This window comes from Garra rufa, chromosome 16 (assembly GCF_049309525.1).
Source record: "Garra rufa chromosome 16, GarRuf1.0, whole genome shotgun sequence".
Classification (NCBI taxonomy): Eukaryota; Metazoa; Chordata; class Actinopteri; order Cypriniformes; family Cyprinidae; genus Garra; species Garra rufa.
The window spans coordinates 12954953-12973662 of NC_133376.1; the positions used below are offsets into that span (position 1 = coordinate 12954953).

At 35.6% G+C, this 18710-nt stretch overlaps 1 protein-coding gene across 1 annotated transcript; it reads right to left on the bottom strand.

The window, feature by feature from the left end:
* Positions 1-375: 375 nt before the first annotated feature.
* On the bottom strand, positions 376-15690 carry adad1 (adenosine deaminase domain containing 1 (testis-specific)). Its single transcript, XM_073820187.1, has 11 exons — positions 15540-15690; positions 14289-14423; positions 14027-14194; positions 12292-12366; positions 12000-12125; positions 6646-6769; positions 4656-4826; positions 3932-4164; positions 3626-3860; positions 2649-2781; positions 376-827 (listed from the first exon to the last, which is right to left on the bottom strand). Exons 1-11 carry the CDS (start codon positions 15688-15690, stop codon positions 714-716), a joined length of 1665 nt encoding a protein of 554 aa, XP_073676288.1. The 3' UTR covers positions 376-713.
* Positions 15691-18710: the final 3020 nt, after the last annotated feature.

Genomic DNA, 18710 nt, shown 5'->3' on the forward strand with positions numbered 1-18710 from the left:
ACTAATAAGCAAAAATTACTCAAGATAATCTAACATTTGTTTTCCTTTTTTATTGCTGAAGAGTTGACATTTTTTCTTCTGCAGTCTACTGTACAGACGTAAATTTACTTTTCTTTTTGATGTTAAAAGGCTTTTACATTTGCCAAAAATAATACTTTATATATTAAAACAAACAAGCAAGCCCAGATTTCAAAAGTAACGCAAAAGTAATGTAACGCATTACTTTTCATAAAAAGTAACTAACGCAATAGGTTACTTTTTTAGGAAGTGTCAACAGTGTTATCAGAATACAATGAAATCAAGAAGCAAAACAGGGAAAGGTTGACTCTTTCATAATATAACATTTGAGAGAGTACAGACAGTAAAGCAAGCGAATGACCAAAAGAAACACTTTTATTTTCATTTGCCTTGAAAAACGAAACAGAACACCCCTTTTTGTTATTTTGTTTATGGTCTGTCTTGAACTGGTTTTATGTATTTTATATCTTTGCACCTGAGTAAAGAAACTTCACATCCAGTTACTGTAGGTTTCCCCAGTCCATAAACATATGTACATCTGTTGTCTGCAAGTGCCTCACTTTTTGCCACCGACAAACATCACAATTGAACAGAACAAACAAACATGCAAACCAAAAAGCAATTTAGCATGCAATTTCAACATATAAAAAACTAAACATGCCATCGCAGTGGCTCATGGCATCTGTAGATGGTTCTCACATGGAGAAATGGTCACTGATCGGCGGTTTCTCCACCCACTGGCCGTAGCCCTTCTTTTCCAGGTATGACTTCAGCACACTCTTTGCCTCCTGGTACGGCTTTGCCATCATCTTGATGTTCAATACAGAACGAGATGGTCAAAATTAAACATCCAATACCAATCTGATTTGAAAAACTTGCAGCAGCTACAGTAGAAGTTAACATTTCTTCTAATACAGATTACTAGTAATTTTGTGTTTTCAGGATGTTGCTAGGGTGTTTTAGGTTTTGTAATAACATTTTGAGTTGGCTAGTGTGCTAAAGTTGACATTGCAAACTAAGAATGCGTGACTGATCAGAATAAAACAAACTGGGTTATGGCTCAGTGCAAGTATCAAACTACAAAGACTGCAATTTAATTAAATAACTAAATGTTTCGTGTTTCAGAGCGAAGTGCAAAGTGCTTGTGTTCTTTTATACATATGAAGTTTTATAGCAAAATAAAATCTTGATAGTTTAACGTTTGACAATGAATGGACAGCCATAAATATTAGCACTGTAATTTTAGTGTAAATGCTATAAAATAAAATGATTATTGTTTCTTATGAATACTAGATTTTCATTTTATTTCACAGCAGTATATTACAATCCAAATCAATATTTTGTTGGTTTTATAATAATAATAATTATTATTATTATTATTAATATTATACCATACAACATTTTTCAAAGTGTTCTAATGAACAATTTATAAATGTCCAGATGGACAAAAATGTTAATCTCTTTATTTTTTTATACGTTTCAGGAAATCACCATTATAATGTAATTTTTACGTACTTAATAGAAAGCTGTTAAAATTTTGCTCATTTGTGCATATAATTATATTTAAGGGATTTCCCCCCCTAAAAATTCTAATTATCCCATGATCGACTTATCCTCAAGCCATCCTAGTTGTTTATGAGTTTTTTCTTTCAGACAAATACAATTTAAGTTATATTAAAAAATGTCCTGGCTCTTCCAAACTTTATAATGGCAGTGAATGGCTGTTGAGATTCAATAAAGAAGTCAATAAAGTGGATCTTTGTAACTGTCCCATTGACTGCCAGGTTAAAACCACTGTCAAAGCCCAGAAAAGTATGAGAGACGTTCAACTAATTTTACAAACCTACGAGAATACTTTTCGTTTGGAAAGAAAACAAAAATAATGACTTTATTCAACAATTCGTCTCCTCCGTGTCATTGTAGCGCCATTTTGGAGAGTATCCCTCTACGCAAACAGTGGCAGAGGAACTATTTTGATGAAGTCTTTAATAAATTTCTGGGCTGTGACAGTGTTATTTACTCGGCAGTCAATGGGACAGATGCAATATATCTTAATTTGTGTTCCAAAAACAAACAAACCTTTTACGGGTTTGGTACGACATGGGGGTAAAAACAAACTTTTTATTTTGGGGTGGAGTAACCCTTTAAGCCCCTGGAGCCACGTAGGTACTTTTTATAATGTATGGATGCACTTTATTGGACTTCTTCTGGACTACTGAAAAATAACAGCCACTTGCTGCCATTATAAAGCTTGGAAGAGCCAGGACATTTTTTTAATAAAACTCTGATTGGATTTGTCTGAAAGAAGAACGTCATATACACCTAGGATGGTTTACAGGTGAGTAAATCATGAGGAAATTAGATTTTTGGGTGAACTATCCCTTTAATGCACACTGTGATTGCCTATTTATCTTTACATTTTCATAAACAATGTTAAATTAATTGTAAAACTGGTATACGAACACCAAAAAAGCATGCTTATCACTTGCTAACACATTTTTATGTCTTCTGCTGCTTTTATTAATCCTGTTTTTTTTTTTTTGGTTTTATCTTGCCAGAAGGCTTGCAATTACATTTTTCCCCCAAATAATGCAGCCCTTCCTAAATGTAATTAAGGAGGAATGCAGTACCTTGGCCTCTCTGTAGGTAACAGCGGTGAGTAGCTCCTCTCTCTGGGCCTCTTTAACTACCAAATTAAACCGACTCAACATCGCTGCCTTGCAAAGTCGGCTAGCCAAGGCTGGACTGCTCTTAAATGGAGAACTAAAACAAACACATGGAAATTAGGTTGAAGACAGTTAGAGTGGCGTGGCCATTTGTAACTTGAATGTGCGGGGCTTCCATTCACTTTCAGTTATTTTACCTGTACAAAAACAGCTTGTTATTCTTGATATTGTAAAATTGTATTTTTAAGAGATAGTTCACCTAAAAATAAAATTTTCTAAAAATGTGCTCACCCTCAGGATATCCAAGATGTAGATGTTTGTTTCCTCACAAAAAAACGATTTGGAGAAATTCAGCATTACATCACTTGCTCGCTCTGCAGTGAATGGGTGCCGTCAGAATAAGAGTCAAAACTGCTGATAAAAACATCACAATAATCCACACCACTCCAGTCCATCAATTAATGTCTTGTGAAGTGAAAAGCTGCATGTTTGTAAGAAACTAATCCATCGTTAGGACATTTTTAACTTTAAAGGATTGCTTCTGGCTATCACAAATATGGCTTTCTTCAATGAAAAAGTCATCTCATCTGAATCAGGAGAGAAATACGCACAGATCAAGCACCTTTATTTTAAGAGTTTAAAATAAAAGCACCTTAATGATGGATTTGTTTCTTACAAACATGCAGCTTTTCACACTGACTCTCATTCTGACGGCACCCATTCACTGCAGAGAATCCATTGGTAAGCAAATTATGTAATGCTCCATTTCTCCAAGTCTGTTCCGATGAGAAAACAAACTCATCTACATCTTGGATGCCCTGAGGATGAGTACACTGTCAGCAATTTCCATTTTTTCTTATTCTTTGAATTAGAGGTTGATGAATCAGAAGTCTTGCACATTAACAGAAAATAGCTTACATCTGGAAATGAATGACACTCACTCTTCAGTAGACCTCCCATCTAGAGCATTGACCACCTCCACCAAAAGATCACCGTGGCTCCAATTAACGCTGAGGGATTTCTGGGAAGGGTGTGCGTCCGGAGGCATGGCTGAGGACACCAGGCTGATGTGCGGCCGGTAAACGCAGTAGTACAAGGGCAGCGCTGAGGTGATGCCATCCACACGCTGGTTCACTGCCATCTCCATACCGCGAGTATCACTGCAGCTCCCGTCGCCTGAGCACAGCAGGGACAAAATGCATTAACAGCAACTGGCCTGATCATCACTGGGCTATACTCCAACTTACCAATGAAGATGCTGCTCACGTAGACCGGCTCAATGAAGTGGCTCAGTAGCGCCCCCTGGAAGCCCAACACCTGCCACTGCATGATCTTATCGGTGGCCGACATACTGACCACATGTGAGCCCATCTGCTCATACGAGCTGGAGAACTTGGAGAAGACCTTTCCTTCCACCACCACATGAAGGCCGATCTGATTATTCACCTCCCATGCAGAGATTGACAGAGGGTTGAGGCGGCTAGAAAACGGACGACAATTGACAATTGTGACGCTGGACCTACTGGTCTCAAGTAGCACAGGTATATTTGTAGCAATAACCAACAATACATTGTATGGGTCAAAATGATCAATTTTTCTTTTATGTCAAAAATCATGTGTTTTATGAAGGTATTTTGTAAATTATCTACCATAAATATGTAAAAACTTAATATTTGATTAGTAATATACATTGCTAAGAACTTTACTGGACAACTTTAAAGCTGATTTTTTTGCACCCTCAGATTCTAGATAGTTGTATCCAAATATTGTGCTATCCTAACATACCATACATCAAAATTTCATCTTATATTTTGGTCAGATATGTAAGAGGTAAATATCAACATCTGTGCCGAATTGCATGTTTCTGAACAGTTTTCTCTTTCAAATTTACACTATATCATACTATGAGCCATAAAAGCTCATATGATGCTAAATATGATGTAAATAACCCCTGTGTGTGAGTGTTCATACAGTTGAGACGGTATCTGCGCTGCTCCTTTGGGCAGTTGGCTCAGGTACAGGTGTAGAGTGAAGTGATTTTTGAGGCTGAGGAGTTTCGTGGTCTGGTCCTGCTGAAAAACTGACTTCTCCTCCAGAGTGCTGTTCTTACTGAAGAACAGCAACAGGTTCCTGTACAGAAACCTATGGAACAATCAAAACACATTTAAAGGGGACATATCATGAAAATCTGACTTTTTCCCTGTTTCAGTGCTATAAACAGGTGTCTGGTTCATCTTCCAACCCAAAAGAGTGAAAAAGGATAACCCAGTAACATTTGGCAAGCCATTCTCTGCGAGCATGTGAAAAAACAAGCCACTCAGATTTCGCTCCATCTGTGATGTATAAAGCGGATCTTATTATAATATTACTGCCCCTTAATCTGCATGTTTCCACCCACGAAGCCACCATTTTATTTTTAGCAAGTGACAACGGTGTACCAGTTCTAACACCATGCCGAAAGTTCAAGCAAAGCATGCTAACTGTTCTGTTTTTGGTTGCACAGACAGGCACTGAACACTATTTTGAGTCCCAGCATCAGAGGAGATAAGAGAGAAGTAAATTTATTGATTTATTTACTGTATATTACCTTCCTGCCACACAGATCTAATATAAACATGCAATTACTTTTCCAGCTATTTACCTTCACAGACATAACTGACCGTTTCTGTAACTCCTGTGCGTTTTAACATAAACTTGTGTGTATTTGACAGTTAAAGCGCAATAAGACATGAAAGAGAACTTAGTGTAGTACTCGCATGCTGTGTAAAAACAGCCACCTTTTGTGCGCGTACTTCGGATGTGTGTCTAAAGTAGCACAAGAATATTTCTAGCAACATCCAACAATACATTGTACGGGTCAAAATTATCGATTTTTCTTTTATGCCAAAAATCATTAGGATGTTATGTATATATCATATTCCATGGAGCTATTTTGTAAATTGTGTACCATAAATATATCTATGACTTAATTTTTGATTAGTAATATGCATTGCTAAGAACTTCATTTAGACAACTTTAAAGGCGATTTTCTCCCTCAGATTCCAGATATTCAAATGGTTGTATCTCAGCCAAATATTGTTCTACTAATCTAACAAAGCAAACTTATTTATTAGATGATGTATAAATCTCAATTTAAAAAATATGACCCTTATGACTGGTTTTCTGGTCCAGGGTCACATATCAAAAGTTTAAACTGATATGGCTTTAAAATGCATGATTTTAGTCTGATAGACATCATAATCAAAAGCAAACAGCAGAGTATCTGAGGTATGAGTTGTAAAGGCACAGCTTCTATTCTGGAAAAGAGGGCGGGGAGCAACAGCTCATTTGCATTTAAAGAAAAAAGCATGGAAACAGCTTGTTTCTGCTTCCACTCAAAATAGGCATTTTCAAAATGATATAAATTATCTGTGGGGTATTTTGAGTTGAAACTTCAGACACATTCTGGAGACACCTGAGACTTACATTACATATTGCAAAAAGGAGCATAATCACCTTTAAATTCCACTCAATTATGCTTTAAACAATCATAGGATACTTACCTATGTTATATTTGGCCATTTTGAGATCAGTTGACAAACAGAAGTCATTAGTCCAGTCCTGAGTGTTACATCATTCAGAAATCATGCATATATGCTAATTTGCTGCTCAAGAAACATTTCTGATTTCTTCTCACCAGCCTGTGCAACTTCTACTTTCAAAGAAAAACTTTTTGCAAACACTGTTTGTTTTATATTAAACAAATTCAAACACATCTCAAGAATCTAACGAAAAGGCCTTTAAATCAAAGGCTTTTAGACCATAAGAAACCAAAATTCTTTAAAGTGTGTCCAAACCTTTGATCAGAGTGTTAACAGAGCAAACATCAGTGGCAAAAGACTTTTTGAAAAGCATCAGATCTTCTCTGAACTGGGCACTTACATGATTATGATGACCACCTGCAACTGAAAAACCCACTTACCTCATTAATGATCTCCGAGCCGTTACTACCGCATGTGAGTCATGCAGGATTCGTCCTGTTGGGGCCGGACTGGCTTTGGTATTTGAACTGCCTGTGCCAAGAGCAACAACCTCACATCCTTCGGCTGCAAACAGAACACAGTTTAGGTCAGGACAAAATGAGTAAACACTAGCCAATGGGACTGACAAGAACTGTAAATCAAAATTTGACTGATGATACATTACTTAATTATGGGTTGTCAAGAGATTTCAAACACCCACATCAGAATGAAGTCATGCATTTTTCTGATTACAGGAAATACAGTAGAAGCCAAAAGTTTACATACAGAATCTGCAAAATGTTAATTATTTTACCAAAATAAGAAGGATCATACAAAATCCATTATTATTTTATTTAGTACTGACTGGAATAAGATATTCACATAAAAGATGTTTACATATTGTCCACAAGAGAAAATAATAGTTACATTTAAAAAATGTAATGACTCTTTTTGTGTATTTGAACCCTTTCCAACAATGACTGTATGATTGTGAGATCCATCTTTTCACACTGAGGACAACTGAGGGACTCATATGCAACTATTACAGAAGGTTCAAACGCTCACTGATGCTCCAGAAGGAAGCACGATGAATTAAGAGCCAATGGGTGAAAACTTTAACTTATTTTGCCTTCTGGGGAACATGTAGGTATCTTCTGTAGCTTCTGAAGGGTAGTACTAAATGAAAAAATATGATATTTAGACAACATAAGAAAAATGTACACATCTCTCATCCAGCTCTTCATAATTTTTCCTTCTGAAGCATCAGTGAGCGTTTGAACCTTCTGTAATAGTCCTTCAGTTGTCCTCAGTGTGAAAAGATGGATCTCAGAATCATACAGTCATTGTTGGAAAGGGTTCAAATACACAAAAATGCTGAAAAATCAACGAATTTGTGGGAGCTAAAAGATTTTTCTGAAGAACAGTGGGCAGTTTAACTGTTCAGGACAAACAAGGAGCTCATGAACAACTAACACTACAAAAAAAAAAAACATTATTTAGGTAACAACACAGAATCAAGAAACAAGGGTATGTAAACTTTTGAACAGGGTATTATTTTCTCTTGTGGACTATATGCAAACATCTTTTATGTGAAATATCTTAATCAGGCCAGTACTAAATAAAAAAATAACATGCATTTTGTACGATCCCTCGTATTTTGGTAAAATAATGCAGATTCTGCAAGGTGTATGTTACTCATTTCAGCCTTAAGTCATGCTTTTTTCTTTTGTTAACAGGAAAGAGATACAAGTGCCAATCACTTTCATCACTTTCTTCATCATTTTCTTCTAATATATTACAATTTAAATTTATTTTCTATTTGAATATATATTTAACATGCAATGTATTCATGATGGCAACCCTGAAGTTCCTGAATTTCAAACTCATTTTACTCAAATCATGCATTGTTTGTAAAAATTACAGGTTTTGTAGAAAACATGTGAATGTTTTCTTCATCACCAAAGCTTCATATATTTTATTTTATTTAAAAAACACAGTACGTAAGTAATTTTGTGACATATTATTACAATGTAAAATACTTCTGTTATTTGACTATATTTTCAAATGTAATGTATTCCTATGATGGCAAAACTGAATTTCAAACAATCATTATCTACAAGCATAACGTCATGCATTTTTTGGCAATGGGAAAGAGTTACAAATGCTAAAAGAACTCACTTTAAAACTGAAAAATTCCTAACATGTACTTTTTCATCAGACCAGCTTCAAACAAACCCATCAACAATCACACGCTATTCCAGGGAATCTAACAGACACTTGGGAATGTCTCCCAATTCCCTTCCTTTTACTGTAAATTTCATCACAGCAAGATTTCCATCCAGGCTACGACCTCTTATTACCTTCCCTGGGCATTAAGCTTGTCTAAAATTACACGGTTGTACGCACATCTAAACATCCTGTGGATGTTACCTATATCACTAAGAATCTTCCAACATTTCCTGTGTTTTAGTTTATCTGGATTAGCTTCAGAATTACGTCAATCTGATTTAAAATGATGGAAAGCTCAAAGGAAATAATTTAATGACTTCCTATTCCGTCATATTTCCATTTTTGGTGTAACATTGTTATTTAATGGCTTACTGGCTATACTATATATAGAATATCTGCGGAAATTCCAACCTGCCGTCATCTTTAAGTGCCCTCATGATACTTCAAATGCAAGAAACAGGTGGCATTTGTTTAATATATTGCATACGACTACATGTATTCTAAAAATGAGCAAAAGGAAGTATTATTTCCCCGGATCCGTCTTTGACTGGGAAGTGGTCGAGTGTAAACGAGACAAGATCATTCTTCACACACATCCGGTCGGCCCCAAACACGTTTTTATTTACCGCTGTGTCAGAATTCTCTACACATCCTGTCCTGCAGGGTTCCCACACCATTTGATCCATAGCTTTTTCATTTATTTACTGGATAAGGATTACTGTGATAAGCAAAGATTCAAATTTGGATCTCATATACCAATTACTGGAACGAATTGAAAACAAAACTTCCAACCAATTTCTTTCTTTGACTTTTGAATTGATTTTACAAAATGCACTGCTCCCAAACACTAGAATATGGAAATAACTTTTTCAAGTAATGCTCCTCTTCCTGTATTTTAGTCTTGTTTACCAGTTCAAATGTCTTAAGATTCTAATTCAAGATACATTTACATAAAAAGCAAAATGACGATAATTGAATACAAGTAGTCTTGTTTTACAATAAAGTGCGCTTATAATTTAAAAAAGAACAAATATCTGCCAATTGAAAAAAAAAATCTATTTAATTTAAAAAGAAATAAAGTTTTTATTCCCCAATGATATGTTTTGTTCTTGTTTTAAGCATTAATTCACTTCATTTTGTTAAATTTTTCAGAAAACAAAACTTTTTTTCATCTCAAGTAAATATTAGTGCCGTCAATCAATAAAAAAAAACCTAATTTATCACACCTAACATTAAAGTTTTTAAATATACTTTTATATTGCAATCATTTCATATTCAATCTTTTATTTAATGTACAGTGAGGAAAAAAATTCAGATTGGATCCCCTTCTGATTTTGTACGTTTGCCCACTGACAAAGAAATGATCAGTCTATAATTTAACGTTGTAGTTAAAGTTGTAAACTGTTTTGCTTTTTAATGAGTGAAATAAGTATTTGATCCCCTATCAATCAGCAGGCTCCCAGGTGTCTTTTATACAGGTAACGATCTAAGATTAGAAGCACTCTCTTAAAGGGAGTGCTCCAAATCTCAGCTTGTTAACTGAATAAGGGGCCGTTCACATGACGCGCCTAAAAACGCGTGGAAAACGCTAGGCGCGCCGCTTTCTTCCTTATCAACAAAGCGCTCGGGCGCACCTGTCCACAGAAGCAATCGATCAATCAGATTCCAAACTCTCCACCATGGCCAAGACCAAAGAGCTGTCCAAGGATGTCAGGGACAAGATTGTAGACCTACACAAGGCTGGAATTGGCTACAAGACCATCGCCAAGCAGCTTGGTAAGAAGGTGACAACATTTAGTGCAATTATTTGCAAATGGAAGAAGCACAAAGCTCCCTCTGTCTGGGGCTCCATGCAAGATCTCACCTCGTGGAGTTTCAATGATCAGGAGAACGCTGAGGAATCAGCCCAGAACTACACGGGAGGATCTTGTCAATGATCTCAAGGCAGCTGAGAACATAGTCACCAAGAAAACAATTGGTAACACACTACGCCGTGAAGGACTGTAATCCTGCAGCGGCCGCAAGGTCCCCCTGCTCAAGAAAGCACATGTACAGGCCTGTTTGAAGTTTGCCAATGAACATCTGAATGATTCAGAGGAGAACTGGGTGAAAGTGTTGTGGTCATATGAGACAAAAATCCAGCTCTTTGGCATCAACTCAACTCACCATGTTGGAATGCTGCCTATGACCCCAAGAACACCATCTCCACCGTCAAACACGGAGGTGGAAACATTATTCTTTAGCAGTGTTTTTCTGCTAAGGGGACAGGACAACTGTACCGCATAAAAGGGACGATAGACGGGTCATGTGCCATCAGGGCCAGGGCATTAAAGCCAGCCAGGGCATTGATAATGGGTCATAGGTGGGTATGACCCAAAACACATGGCCAAGGCAACAAAGAATTGGGACAAAATCCCTCCTGGGATGTGTACAAACCCAGTGGCCAACTACAAGAAACATCTGACCTCTGTGATTGCCAATTAGGGTTTTGCGAAGGGGTCAAAATATTAATCCCACTCATTAAAATGCATATCAATTTATGAATCTGTGGACAGGTGGTTTTTATTCAGGTAACAAGCTGAGAATAGGAGCATTCTCTTTAAGAGAGTGCTCCTAATCTCAGCTTGTGACCTGTATTAAAGACATCTGGGAGCCAGAAATCTTGCTGATTGATAGGGGTTCAAATACTAATTTCACTCATTGAAATGAAGAACAATTTATAACTTGTTGAAATGTGTTTTTCTGGACTTTTTGTTGTTATTCCGTCTCTCACTGTTCATATAAACCTACAGTTAAAATTATTAATTGATCATTTCTTTTTCAGTGGGCAATCGTTTCAGAATTGCTGGAAAATGAGGTGTTACATGCATATTTTGAGAAAATTAAAGTGTTTTTTGACCTTGCATGCCTGTAAACCTATTGTAGGAGACCCCCAAAACAATATTAGAAACCTTAAATATAAAAATATCACAATAGAGGCACTTCAAGTGTTTGATGTTGCCATTGTTGTAAAGAGGAATCTCATGAAAATAAACATTTTAACAACATGTCTGTGTCACAACTAAGGATAAATAAGGAACAGTGACAGAAAATCATCTACTTTTTTATTGTGAAATGGTTTTTCAAGACAATTATTTAAATAACCATAAACATACTTACCTATGCTTTGCTTAAGATTCTCAAAGACTTGTTTCTTAAAGACTTCTCAAAAGTGATTATCACTGTCTTTTTAATATTTAAAAAAAAATAGTTATAAATCAGAATAAATTAAAGGTAGAACAACAAATAATCTTACCACGTTGAACAAATACAATTTAAATAACGTACATTTAAGTTTTTGCATTATAATATTGAGAATCTTAATTGTCGTGAAGGCCAAAATTAAGAAAGTATCATTTTAAAGCCGACATAACCTTAAATATGCTGGTGACCTATTTTGTGAGGTTCACTCGGAAAGCTCTGACAGCGCAGATTCAGCGCAGGATAGATTATTAGGTGACAAAGAACACCTTAAATGTCACATGACTTATGAATACTAATACCACAGTGAAAAACTGTGGTCTGACATCCTGTACGTCTGACTTACGAGAGAGCATGACAAATGCAGCCACTGTTCCGCCACAGCCAGAGAATTCTGGGTAACTGTCCATTAGCTTGGTGAACATCTCCCTCACCACGCTGGGTACCTGATCCTTAATGGGATTCTTTCTTTCTGCGTTAAACCAACAAGAACGAAATTGTTAGTCACGTTCGCAAATATTTCCGAATGCGACATTATTATTTGCTTTGACGTCAGAGGTTACTATAGCTGTTCTTAGGCGGCCTGTTAAATACATGCAGACTTATAATTTACTAATGGTAAATAAAAAATTATTTACCTAATACAGCTCTTCCAGAATGGATTTCTGGGATTGTTGAGTCCTTTTCTCTTACTGGCAGAGGAGGAGGTCCTGCTGAAAAAACACAAATGCACACACAAAAGTAAAGTAAACGTGAGTAAGACTTGCAGCTTTGTGGTCTCGAGCAATGCACGAGCATTTGCTAAGAAATTCTAAAGAGTTTTGCTGCATTAAAATGCCGTTTACAGGGTGGCATTGATGGGTGGTTCTTTATTGGCAAACAAGATCAAACGATGCAGGACTCTAATCAAACTTGAATTATTAGGGTTAAGGGGCTGTTTCAAATGCACAAACCTAAATATGTAGTGAAACATAAAATACAAGCAATAAATTGTTTGCTGGCTATATGCAATTGCAACAGGCTGAAAAGATATAATACGTAAGATTTCAGCACCACCCCAATGTGTGAATGTGATTTCTTTTTGCATTTAAAAACAAATGATGCACCCCCACCTCAAACAGGAAAGTGTTTCACCACAGTTTCAATGAGTGATTATGGGTCTGTTTCGAGGGGAGGGAGCACAGCGAGGATGTTCTCTTTCATGTGGGGAAACTTTCACATTGAATTTCAAAGTTTGCATATTTACATTAAAAATGGAAGGACTGACTAACTGTTTGCATCGGTTATATGGAAAGTGTCAACCAGAAGGTCACACGAGCAGGCTTACAAAAATAATGGTAACTGATAATGGTCAAAAAAATAAAAAATAAATAAATAAATAATAAATAAATTAAAAAAATAATAATAATTATATATATATATATATATATATATATATATATATAAATATTTTTTTTTTTTTTTTTTTTTTTTTTGTTGATGATCCAAAGTACAGCAAAACCAGTACAATTTTAAAATGTTTTCTATTTGAATATTTTTTCAAATGTAATTTATTCCTGTGATTTCAAAGCTGAATTTTTAGCATCATTACTCCAAGATCATTCAGAAATCATTCTAATATTCTAATTTGCTGCTCAAAAAACATTTGTTATTATTATTATGTTTACAAAAGCAGAGTAGAAATTTTTCAGGTTTCTTTGATGAATAGAAAGTTCAAAAGAACAGCATTTATCTGAAATACAAACCTTTTGTAACATTATAAATGTTTTTATCATCACTTTTCAATTTAAAGCATCCATGCTAAATATAAATATTAATTGCTATAGTTTCTTTCCCTTAAAAAACAAAAAATGATACTGACTCCAAGCTTTTGAAGGGTATAGTGTATAATGTTACAAAAGCTTTTTATTTCTGATAAATGCTGATCTTTGGATCTTTCTATTCATCCTGAATCCTGAAAAAAAAAATGTACCCAACTGTTTTAAATACTGATAATAATAACAATAATAAAAAATCTTTCTTGAACAGCAAATCAGCATATTTTAATGATTTCCGAAGTATCATGGGACACTGAAGACTTTCATTTACTTTAAATAGTAAAAACATTTTAAAATTTTACTGATTTTGCTGTATCAAATAAACGCAGACTTGGTGAGCAGAAGAGATTTTAAAAATATATTAAAACAACAAAATCTTACTGTTCAAAAAGTGTATACAAATTAAGATATAATTCTTCATGAATAATACACTGTACATTTATAAATTAGGCTTTTATCTGACACAGTGCTCAAATTTAATCAGTTCATCACAATAGTATGAAATTGTGTTTTCTAGCTGGTAGTAAGTGGCCTTAAATCAACTTTAGATTATTACCAGAAACATCTGAAGGAATCCCATCATTCTCTAAACTCGCAATGAGCTCTTCAAGAGCCAGTTCAGCTGCTTTGGCTCTGGCTTCTTTCTTTGTGATGCCCATTCCGGTCTTATACTGGACTCCATCAATCACAGCACAGAACGCAAAGTAAAACCCTGTTATTCCTGCTGCTCAGACACAAAGAAAACAAATGTTAAAAGCATGAACAATGCACTACATAAAAAAAAAATCAGGAGGGAAACAGTGAAACATGCCACTTACTGGTGGTCACAGTCTCTTTCATATCCAGCTGAAACTGCAGAACCTGAGAGAGCTGGTACAACGCTGAGACTGGATGTGTATCTCCTCGCTTATATCTGTCAATATGTTCACGGGGAAGGCCTTTTGGTTTAGAATCTGAAAAGGAGACAAAAATGGCAGTGGACGATATTAATTTAACATGATTTAATGGAGGACCATATGTGACCCTGGACCACAAAACCAGTCTTAAGTCGCTGGGGTATATTTGTAGCAATAGCCAAAAATACATTGTATGGGTCAAAATTATTGATTTTTCTTTTATGTCAAAATCATTAGGAAATTAAGTAAAGTTCATGTTACATTAAGATTTTTTTGTAAAATTCCTACTGTAAACCTATCAAAATGTAATTTTTGATTAGTAATATGCATTGTTAAGAACTTAATTTAGACAACTTTAAAGGTGACTTTCTCAGTATTTTGATTTTTTTTTGCACCCTTAGATTCTAGATTTTCAAATAGATGTATCTCGGCCAAATATTGTCCTATCCTAACAAACCATACATCAATAGAAAGCTTATTTATTGAGCTTTTGTGTGATGTATATATCTCAGTTTTGTAAAATTTAACCTTATGACTGGTTTTGTGGTCCAGGGTCACATATTGTAAACAACAGCAATGATTGCACGGTTAATGTACTACTAAATACATTGTTCTGCTAATTTATGCTGCCTAAACCATTAAAAAAAGTGTGGAAGCTGCTAAATCATATAGAGAAGGACTTAGTAGGCAGGAAAGGGCATAATATTTTGACAAACTAAAGTTAATAGGTGGTAAAATATACGTATGAACAGTATTAATTACAATGTTAGCCTAATATTTCACCAAGTTGACCGGAAATTATAAGAACAAACACAAACGTTGTTAAGATTCTTGCCCTGAAAATCCTGGTTCAGTTTGGCCAGTATGTAAATGCAACTAATGCATCTTAATCTTAAAATGCATGTTTCTGGTGTCATTGTGCTTGATTCACTGTTCCAAATAAAAATGTCTCGACCTATGTCTTTCACTACTACAGAAACACATCACATTATGCAAGTAAAATAGGACGCAAATGCCATTTTAGGTTGACAACTTGACACAAAAAGAAAATTCGATGTAAATTATTTTTGAACCCTTGACTGGCCTTATAAACACACTCCTAAAGAAGCAATGGTCAGTCTATCCAGAGACTAAAGTTAGACATAAACAAAAGCATAACCCTTAATGCTTAACTGATTTTGGCGGAGGGGCTCAGTGGTTGTCCAGGAAGACATTTATTGTTGTTGAGGTCATTTAAATCTGAGAAAGGCGTATGGGATGAGATGTTTGTCCAGCGGTTATGGGCCAAGCTGGACCCTCTGGAGGATGAACCCCTCATCATCATCTTCACCTAACAGCTTTAGAGACAGAAATCCAACACAATAAAGTTAGACAGTAAACATATGCAGGCGGTGTTTAGAGAAAAACTCACAAATCATGTAAATTATGTTATCAATGGTTTTAGGAATGTAACGTTAAACACTGATACGAGTGCATGACTCTGTTCTAATGACGTTAAAATTGCATTTCATTCCTAAACTCGCTTAAAACACATTTAAACTAAACTCACATAAGCACGGCGATGACATGTGACAGGTTACGGCGAAACAAACCGGATTTCAAACAGAACCGATTAAGCTAGTCACGCTGCTAGCGCGCTAGTCTAGCTGAACTAAACACTGAATACAAATTTAAACGGATAAACATTTATTATAACTTATCACTGAAACACTCAATTTGATCGTTTTATCTCCAAACAAACACAAACACACGTTATTCATATATAGACACACGCTAACGCACTTACCCTGGAGGATTGACTCACAACACAACTGACTCTGACGCACAAACACACACACACTTGACAGTACACTAGATAGATAGATAGATAGATAGATAGATAGATAGATAGATAGATAGATAGATAGATAGATAGATAGATAGATAGATAGATAGATTTTATGTTTTAAAGTCCATATGAAATTTCATGTGCATCTTTTGTACTTGTTTTGCAGTAAGTGAAAGGTGGTGAACTCAGATGCCTCAGATGAAAATGAAATGAAAAGTAATTTTAGAAGTGTTATGTCTGATAGAAAGCTAGATTTATCACTTGCGCATTTATCTCTTTTCACTTTTAAAAACAATTATTGGAAAAACTGCTGGAAGAGATTTCTTACACACAATAATTTTCTTGTAAAAGCTCAACCACAAAATTCTTTTTTTCCATTAGTGAGCCCAATACAACAGCCCCTGACTAAAAGTGAAAGTGATGGACTGTGAAGGTCACCAGGAAGTAGCATTAAACCCGATTTAGGGAGAACAAAGGGGTTTTTAAACAGTTACTCATGAAAACAGAGTTTTCCAGAGATGCGTGTGACTCAACACTCTGTGTGTGTGTGTGTGCAACAGGAAAGTGCTATAGACCCATTTTTCATGCTCTAAAAATAGAAGACCTTTATTAACCACAAAAATACAATGTTGTCATCAAACAAAGAGGAGACTCTTTGCATGAAGCCGCATTCTCAGATTTTGAACTACTTCAAAGGTGATCTGTTGCCAAAACAAGCACATTTCTGTGCTATTTATCTTTTATTAGGCCTTATCCGTTCTATTTATTTAGACATCCATCCAGTCAATGATGGCTAAAAAAGCTCAATTCTAAGATTATGCTGATTTAACATTTCCTACAATTTCCTCTTTAACCATTTGCGCCATTTTGATGACTTATTCTAGTAAGGCTACTGTCAGTTGTATTCTGTGTATATTAGCCTACTGTCACTGTCAGAAATGGCTGAGCAACATTGTATTTTCAGTGTTTATTTAAACGCATAAACGAGCAGTGGATCCCTGTTTTATTTCATTTTTATCAGCTCAGTGGAAACATCTGTGGTGTTTTTGACGGTGGAGTCCTATGGTGAGCAAAAGAGCAAGACATCCTACCTCAAACCCCACGCGCTAATATTGATGCCTGGAAATAAGACTGTGACGTCACCGATTTCATTCCCCTGCGCTCTGTTTCCATATAGACAGATCCCGAATCTGGTTTCAGTGTTTGTTTGTTTTTTTCCTTAATAGTTTAGCTGATTTGCACATGTATGGCCCAAGGGTGTTTTGCAAGACCAGGCCGAGTCTAGAGTCCTTGGTTCAGGGATTGGTGTGCAATGACATATATGCAAAGTGCAGTGTAGGTGTTGGTTCACACTGTGGTTCAAGGCTTACTCAGTGGTACAGTATAGATAAGCAACTCTGTTGGATGGGTTGCAGATATTATCTTTATTCTAAATTTATATACATTATGTAGGAGTACTTATTCCACTTTGTCAGCAGTCGTTGACATATGATGCTTCAGACATTTCAGCTTTAATGGCCGACGATGCAAACAGCGGAAGTCAAACCAACAAGATTCTTGTAATCTAAGCCAATTATGATAAACAGCTTAACGCTTTGAAGTTGAAACATTTCCTTGGCATTTTCTTTTCTAATATGTCAACATGTGCACAAACTCCGGAAGGAAGAAACCATGTCATAAGAATTAGTCAAGATGTTGGAAAAGAGCCCAGAATGATGATTAACTATGATCTGATCTGACTGACAGCAATACAGTATTAATAAGCAGAATAACCAGCAACTGAAAGTTAACCCTTGATATATTTAAGACCTGTTCTAGACCTGGATTTGGTTATGGGTTTAAAGTGGGTTGAGTGTATGATGGATTATACACAAGAGAGTTGTATAATGTATATATAATGTATAATGTAAAGTGGAACGTAGGACACACTACAGTTGAGGTCAAAAGCTTATATTCCTTGCAGAATCTACAAAATGTTAATTATTTTACCAAGATAAGAGGGAACATAGAAGATGCATGTTATTTTTTATTTAGTACTGACCTGAATAAGATATTTCACATAAAAGACGTTTACATATAGTACACAAGCAAAAAATAATAGTTGAATTTATAAACGTTACACTGTTCAAAAGTTAACATACAATTGATTCTTAATACTGTGTTGTTGAATGATCCACAGCTGTGTTTTTTGTTGTTAAGTGAGTCCCTTGTTTGTCCTGAACAGTTAAACCGCCAACCAACTTCTTTGGTTTTTCAGCATTTTTGTGTATTTGAACCCTTTCCAACAATGACTGTATGATTTTGAGGTCCATCATTTCACACTGAGGACAACTGAGGGACTCATATGCAACATAAGCTGGGGGTGAAAACTTTTTGAATGTGAAGATCAGGGTAAATTTAACTTATTTTGTCTAATGGGAAACACGTAAGTATCTTCTAGCTTCTGAAGGGCAGTACTAAATGAAAACAATATGATATTTAGGCAAAATAAGAAAAATGTAGACATCTTTATTCTG